This window comes from Carassius auratus, chromosome 16 (genome assembly GCF_003368295.1).
Source record: "Carassius auratus strain Wakin chromosome 16, ASM336829v1, whole genome shotgun sequence".
Lineage (NCBI taxonomy): Eukaryota > Metazoa > Chordata > Actinopteri > Cypriniformes > Cyprinidae > Carassius > Carassius auratus.
Window position 1 is genome coordinate 26,689,079 of NC_039258.1, and position 8,018 is coordinate 26,697,096.

Consider the following 8,018-nt stretch of genomic DNA (forward strand, 5'->3'; position numbering starts at 1 on the left):
TATGCTCTTGGTAACACTAGTCTGTGTTTACTGACAAAATGGTGTTGGCCTTTTCTTGTACCATTTCTCCAGTGTCCTCGGTGGGTGAACCTGTAAACCGTTCGGTTTCCTTGGCTATGACTGGGTGGGATGGCCACCTGTTCCTGTCTGGAGGTTTTAATGGAGTGACGCTGGGGCGACTTTTGACCCTTTCCTTGCCTAGTGACCCCTGCATCCTGCTGCCCACCCCTGAGGCCTGTAACAGCAGCACTGGTAGCTGTGTGTGGTGCAGAGGTACCTGTGCTTCATCAGACACTGCAGAAAGGTACTACAGGAACTAGTATCATCTTTATTCACAGGAGGATATTATGGCTATGCAGAATGTTTTTTTAATGACTATATATCCTCTACTCTTCTTTTTTAAAAGACTGGGTTGTACTATAGGACAGGCTACCTGTTCTCCCACTCCTCGTTCCCCAGATCAGTGCCGCAGACTCAAGACCTGCAGCGAATGTCTGGCCCGCCATCCTAAAACATTTTCCAGCCCTATGCAGGTACGGTCATCACATCACATGATGTGGTCTGTACATTTTTATTTATTTCTTTTTTTTTTTTTAAGTCTTTTATGGTCACCAATGCTGCGTTCATTTGATCTGAAAATACATTTAAAACAGTGATGTGAAGTGTTATTACAGTTGAAAACAGCTGCCTAGTATTTTTTTTTTTTTGTGGAAACTTATACATTTTTCAGGATTACTTGAATAAAAAGAACATCATGTATTTAAAATAGATTTTTTTTGTAACAATGTAAAATTCTTTTAGATTTTTACTGTGATTTAGTATCACTTTTAATGCATCCTTGCTTAAAAAATTATTATTTTCTTTAAATAAAAAATCTTACTGACCCCAAAAACTTTCTAAGATCAATAAGATCAAAAGCAATGTTTAAGACTAATTAGTTAAAGCTGATCTTCTAATTAAAAAATGGCATGAAATTCTCTCCATCTTTCAGCCTGCTCTGCAGTGTAAGTGGTGCACAAACTGTCCTGAGGGAGCATGTATCAGCAGCTCAGTAAGTTGCACATCGGAGCATGACTGCAGGATAAACCAAAGAGAGATCTTCCTCTCCAGTAACTGCACTGAGACCAGCTGTGAGGCTTCTGACTGCCCCAAATGCACAGCTTCTGTGAAATGCATGTGGACACGCCAGTTCAAACGTACAGGTAAGAGCGACCACACAATGAGCACGATTCTGTGGAGACATGTGGGGAGGAAGGAAAAAAATATGAGATGGGAGGAAAAGTTATATTTCAAAGCTGTTGGATTTGTTCTCAACTTTAGCATTCTCTTGCAAAAGTATTACGCTTCCCAAAAAGCTTTGAGTTTGCTTGCAAAAATGTTGAAATATAGGATTTCCTTCCACCTCCTATCATTTTCTTCACCAATTTTGCGTTCTCTTGCAGAAATGTTGCCTTCCCCATAGAAACAAATTCCATAGCCAATGCAAGGTTTTTGGGGAATGCAAAAGATGTACAAATTTAAACATCTCTTTTTATGAAGGCCAGCAAAAACCTCTTGTAGTTGATGTTTTGACTCTTGGTTTAACCATTCAGGTGAGACCAGACGTATCCTGAGTGTGAACCCAACTTACGACTGGACGTGTTTCAGCTATGCCTTGCTCAACGTGTCTCCTATGCAAGTGGAGTCCTCTCCACCAATGCCTTGCCCTGAACCCTGCCATGAAATCAAAACCTGCAGCCAGTGTTTAAGCTCACGTGGCTCTGATGGAGGCTGGCAGCGCTGTGTATGGAGCATGGCACTGCAGCAGGTAACATTTGATAAAGTTTGTTCCAACTCTGTAACTTTCTACAAGAAGTTCGACCAGTAACCTCGTCACCTGTCCTCTTTCTTCTCCAGTGTATGAGCCCCTCCTTTGTTCCATTGCGCTGTGAGGCAGGTCAGTGTGGCCGTTTGCTCATGGATGAAGACTCCTGCTCACCCCAGTGCTTCCAGCTCACTCAGTGCTCTCAGTGCATTTCCAGGCCACAGTGTGGCTGGTGTGCTGTCCGTGGTGGAAACGGGGCAGGACGCTGTCTTCAGGGAGGACTGAATGGTACATGTATTTATGTCTTTCTGCAGATTAAGCTAGTGAAAATAATGACACTGATTTTATGATTAGGTAATGAGTAGAACTGAAGGCTGAATTGTTGGATGGTTTCATGTGGGTACAGTCGGTTGCTCATTATTGCAGAAATGATGGGGACAGTCATGAATTAATCATTTTGAGCCACAAGATGGCAAAAATTAGTTATTCTAACGTGTTGGAAAGGGAGAGAGGCTGAAGAGTGAAATAATAAATAGGAGACAAAATTGTTGTAATACTGTGTTGCTGTTAAATATCCAGTTACGTACAATATACAAAAGTATGTGAGTGCTCATTGACATGATTGACCAGTAAGAATCAAGTATAATTTTTTTTGTTTTTATGGGATTAAAACTTAATTGTCGTTTTACTCTCTACTTACTGCAGGTGTGAGCGAGGCTTTTTGCCCACAGTGGAACAGTAGCTGGTCCTTCCTGCATTGCCCAGAAGAGGACGAGTGTGCCAATGGACACCACCACTGTAACATCACTCAAGACTGCCACGATCTGCGTGAAGGCTACCACTGCACCTGCAGACAGGGCTATGTACTCAGCAGGTATATTTAACAGCTTTCATTCTCAAACAATAGCACTGACTTTGCCAAGGTTTAGTAGTTCATATATATTTTCTTCTCTCACTCTCTTATTCAGTGTGTCGGGCCAGTGTGAGCCAGTGTGCGCTCAGGGCTGTGTTAATGGGACCTGTGTGTCCCCAGGAGTCTGTCAGTGTCACTTTGGGTTTGTTGGAGAGAACTGCTCCTCACAGTGCCGCTGTAATAAACACAGTAACTGTAAAAGCATCTCTCAGCTGGACGCCTGTCTAGAGTGCAAGAATAACACAAAGGTACTGAAGCGTTTTATTGTATATTTTTATTGAAAATATCAATAAAATGAAAATATCCTCATATATTGCATACTGTTTAGAAGTCTCTTATGCTCAACAATGCTGAATTTATGTAATAAAGAGGTGGTAAAAACAGTCATATTGGGAAACATTGCAAATTTAAAATAAGTCATTATTTTAGTAGCCATTACTCCAGTCTTCAGTGTCTCATGATCCTTAAGAAATAATTCTGCTATGCTTTCTGATATGCATCAATCGTTAGATGCTCAAGCAACTTTTCCTATTATTATCACAGTTGAAAAGCTGTGCTGCTAATACTTTTTGAAAACTGTGATGCCTTTTTTTAGGGATTCCTTGATGAAAAGAGTTCTTTCATTCATTCATTTGAAAGAAGAGGTCTTATATATCATTATAAAATTATTTACTGTAACTTTTGATCAATTTAATTGATTTAATGTGTCCTTGCAGAAAAGTATTCCCTTCAAAACAAGACAGCAGTAATACTATGTTTGTGATATTATTTGACAACAAGTCACCTCTATTTCTTTCTTATTTTTAGGGTCAGTACTGTGAAAAGTGCAAGCCCTTGTTTGTGGGCTCAGCAGTGGGAGGTGGGATGTGTCGTCCCTGTCGTGAATTCTGCAGAGGAAACAGCGATATATGTCTGTCCAAAGAGGAGCATCGGAGGGCAATGGAAAATCCAAAAGACTATCCACTGGACCGTGCGAGTGTGAGCAATTCTTTGGAAATCATCTTTCCTTTCTGTATTCGGTATTTGAAGTGTTGATGCAGGGCCTGAGTCATTCATTATATGCTTTTGCTTCTCAGATTGAACAATGGGCAACAGAAGGCCCTACTGAGGACAATGCTGTGTGTGTGAGCTGTCAGAACAACAGTGTGGGGGATAAGTGTGAGAGCTGTCTCAGTGGCTACTTCCTGTTGCAAGGGAAGTGTGAGAAGTAAGTGCATCAGAAAATGTGCATTGGCTATAATTGTGCTCCAGTATTTCTTTAGGTGTTTACCACTTTTATTCTTCCAAGGTGCAATAAATGCAATATATTATTAAAAAATTGGACTTTCAGAAGTTAGCGCCTCACAAGCATGCTAGAGATAAGAAAATGTCTCCATCTCAAAGGTTTTCACATCACATTGTAAAACAATTTAATGTTTCTGGATCTAACATCAGTATTTCCATTCCTTCCCATTGTTTGTTTGTAGATGTCAGTGTAATGGCCATGCAGACACGTGTAATGAACACGATGGCACTGGCTGCCCCTGCCAGAACAACACTGAAACCTCATCCTGTCTGAGCAGCCCACAGAATGACCGCAAAGAGTGTTACAGACAGCAGGTAACGGCCAGTTCATTACAACCAATGACATTACACTCCATATTTCACAAATAAGACCTTGTATGAAATCCTGTTTATTCTACTTACAGTGTGCAAAATGCAAAGACTCATTCAACGGCAATCCGGTTAATGGGCGGCAGTGCTACCGGCAGTTCAATGTGGACAATGAATGCTGCTTCGACCCCACATCACAGGTCAACTGCTTCCATGAGCCTAACATCCGCAATCTGCTCAGGGGCCGCACCGTGTTCTTTTCAGCCCAGCCCAAGTTCACTAACGTTGATATCCGCGTCACCATAGACGTTACGTTTGGAGAGGTTGAGGTCTATGTGTCCAATTCGCATGATACATTCATTGTAGAGGTCGACCGCCAGACTGGTGTGCATACCATCAAGATCGAGGACGAGGCCACCTCTGCGACCACTTCACGAGAAAAGGAGGTTCCTCTCGCACCACCGTCACCCATGAAGGTGTTTGCGAACTCCTCGTCAGCATTACTCGGCACATTGCAGTCCACAAAGTCACACGGGACAGAACGTGAAATACGGGAAGAACGAAACGAAGGTCTCATAACCTATATCACTGTGTGGAAGCCACAGACGGTGTTGATCGTACGTGGCGTACGGGACCGTGTGGTCATCACTTTCCCACATGAAGTGCACTCGCTCAAATCCAGCCGCTTCTATATCGCCCTGCGTGGCGTGGGCACAGATACTCATAACGGAGAATCCCAAGGTCTCCTCTTTCTCCGACAGGACCAGGCCCACATTGATCTCTTTGTCTTTTTCTCTGTTTTCTTTTCCTGCTTTTTCCTCTTCCTGTCCGTCTGTGTGCTGCTCTGGAAAGTCAAGCAGTTCTTGGACTTCCGCCGTGAGCAGCGCCGCCACATTCAAGAGATGACAAAGATGGCCTCTCGGCCGTTTGCTAAACTCACCATCTACCTAGAGCCTGAGGAGCCGCAGCTGGTTTACTTGCCCTCGGCTGGAGGGGGAAGCACCGTGTCCCTCGCCCACGTCCGGACAGGCAAACTCAGTGGTATGGTGATGGGCCAGAGGGGACGAACCGTAGCTCTGTCCTACAAACACGACCCCGGCACAGGCACTGTCACTCATCACCACCACCATCTCGCTCTGAGTGGAGGCAACAACGGACAGCACCTTCCCCTGCACTACCTGAACACTCACCACTACGCACCCAGCTCTACTGCAAACCCGACCTCGCATCACCACCACCATCACCCGTCCTCACACGGCAGCTACCAGCATTTCTGTCGCTCCGACCCCTTCTTGTCCCAGCTCATGGGCTTTTCGTACTCGTCCTTCAAAGTTGGACCAATCACTCTGGAGCCCACAGATGACGGGATGGCAGGGGTGGCCACTGTGCTCATACAGCTGCCAGGAGGCATCCTTGCTCCCAACCGGGCTTGCTTGGGTTCAGCACTTGTCACTTTGCGGCAGAATTTGCAGGAATACTGTGGACATGGAGGAGCGGGAACACATCCTGGCACCGGGGGTGGCCGAAAAGGCTTGTTGGGCCATCAGCATCTAACCACCATGGCAATGTGAAGGGAACGTACTGCGATGAAGGAAACATAGATTGAAAAGGGAAAAACAATCATGAGAGTGAACAGAAAGGACAACGGAAGTTGCAGAGATGTTAAAGGGACAGTCCACCCCAAAATGAAAATTTTGTCATGGTTTACTCACCCTCATGTCGTTCCAAACATGACTTTCTTCTGCGCAGCACACAAGAAGATTTTTAAAGAAATGTTTTTGTCCATACAAAGAAAATCAATGGGTTCCAAAACCAAAGGACATTGAAACTGACTTTTTACCAAACAGTTTTGGACCCCATTGACCTTCATTGTGTAGATGAAAACTTTTTCTCTTTTTCTCAATTTTTTTGGTTTGCTCTGTTGAGGGTTACAAAAGGGATGCATTAGTTACAAGAGAGGAACAAGGTGAATAATAGGAAACGTGATTTGTACATATACTGTAATTAATTATTAGGTGTCATGTACTTGTTTATCACTGCTAAAAAGCTCCATATTGACATGAAGCAGCAACCTTTATGCAATGCACTACTCCTATATCCAAGCTTTGTTGCTTCTTTTTTTTTTGTGTCCTATATACACTACTGAAATCAGCTGGACAAGCTGTTGACTATGGCATGACATCGACCAGTGAAAAAGTTGTCTTTGCAGCTGAACCAATGTGCTTTATATCCTCATGTGACAATCTGAACTGCCATCCAAACCAAGAGACGGTGCAACATGTCTGCTTGAATGTGCAAAACATTGATTGTCTGAAAAAAAAAAAAAAAAACTGGCACAGATGTTGTAAAAAAGAAAAAAAAGTGCTTTTGTTACTGGTTTTTTGTCATGGCTGTGATTGGTCCATGCTTCCTGTAATATAGCAGATTTGAATCTAGTCAATAGGTCTGTTTCATGGTGAGCCATTGGCTTATTTTTATACATATTCATACTGAAGATGCATTTCACACCGCCAGTCGACGGTTTATGATTACACCTCTTTTTTGTTTGCATTAATTACATGACCTTTACTCACTTTGCCTTGACCAGATGTTAATATAACTGTGTGACAGAATCCTCAAACTCTTTTTGTATTAAATTTAGGATGGATTTTCTGTTTGAGTTTAGGCTATTAATCTTAAATTCTGCAATTGTGTGTGTATATATATGAAGGAATAAGCTGATTAATAAGGAACGTTACATTTTTCTTACATTGTGTAGGAAATGAAGGATACTATTTTATTTTTCCCCTTTCTTACACTACTTATTTCATATTACTTTATTTTTTAAAGTAAAGCTTACAGCATGTATTAACAATGTGCTAATGTTTTATTTCCGGTGATTAATGAAATTTATCACACAAGCTGGGTTGCTGCAGCATTCTCATTTTCATTTCAGTGATGGGTTATGTTTCATTAGATATATGAGAACTAAAAGTACAAATCTAGAATGCTCCTGGTGAGACACTATTAAGTAATGAAATGAAGAGAAAACAGTGATAATACTAAAGTTTGTTACTGTATTGCCATTTATAAGGAAATTCCGTTGTTTTGCTTTATTGCAATTTGTTTCTTTTTGCTTGACTGTTACTTTCTGAGTGTAATCTGACTGGTATTTATAGAGGACAGGTTGGTGTAGAAAGTTACTTTTTTTAAGAATTGAAGTCATAGTGAAAAGTGTTCATTTGATGTTATTATTTAATGTAAATAACAGAAACATAATAGGAGAAGCCATATGTTTATCTGGGATGCCACTCCAGAGAAAGCAATCTTAAGATAAATTGGTTAATTTGTTAGGTTAAACCAGAAAAAGTGATAGTGCTATAAATTATGCACAATACCAAAAACAGATTTGGGTTTGAATATGGTAAAGAAAGCTTTGTGTTCTGTCCAGACATTTTCAAATGCTTTTACAGTTTTTTTCTGTTGCTGCTGAACATGCCTTTGATGCTTAACAGCGGTTTGTCCATAATAAAAAATCATCCATTAATGGTTACCACGGTTTGTTGTGTGGTCTTTGTTTTTGTTTTTTTAACCCGATATGACACTTACTCTAAAAATGAGACCAATGATTCCTACTGCAGTAAAAAACAAAAAACAGTAGCTGCACATTTGATTTAAATTGAGTTATTGAAATTGGACTCTTACTACTCTTGTGTTAAGTGGATTTAT

The 8,018-nt window shown here is 41.5% G+C and overlaps 1 protein-coding gene across 1 annotated transcript in view; it reads left to right on the forward strand.

The window, feature by feature from the left end:
- megf8 (multiple EGF-like-domains 8) overlaps positions 1-7,842 on the forward strand; it is a 28,042-nt gene extending 20,200 nt beyond the window's left edge. Inside the window, exons 34-44 of the mRNA XM_026284918.1 lie at positions 73-304; positions 407-533; positions 992-1,202; positions 1,593-1,807; positions 1,897-2,092; positions 2,510-2,678; positions 2,773-2,965; positions 3,525-3,695; positions 3,794-3,924; positions 4,184-4,316; positions 4,406-7,842. Of these exons, the coding sequence (XP_026140703.1) occupies positions 73-304; positions 407-533; positions 992-1,202; positions 1,593-1,807; positions 1,897-2,092; positions 2,510-2,678; positions 2,773-2,965; positions 3,525-3,695; positions 3,794-3,924; positions 4,184-4,316; positions 4,406-5,881 (3,254 nt within the window). The 3' untranslated portion in view covers positions 5,882-7,842. The remainder of the gene's footprint in view (positions 1-72; positions 305-406; positions 534-991; positions 1,203-1,592; positions 1,808-1,896; positions 2,093-2,509; positions 2,679-2,772; positions 2,966-3,524; positions 3,696-3,793; positions 3,925-4,183; positions 4,317-4,405) is intronic.
- Positions 7,843-8,018: the final 176 nt, after the last annotated feature.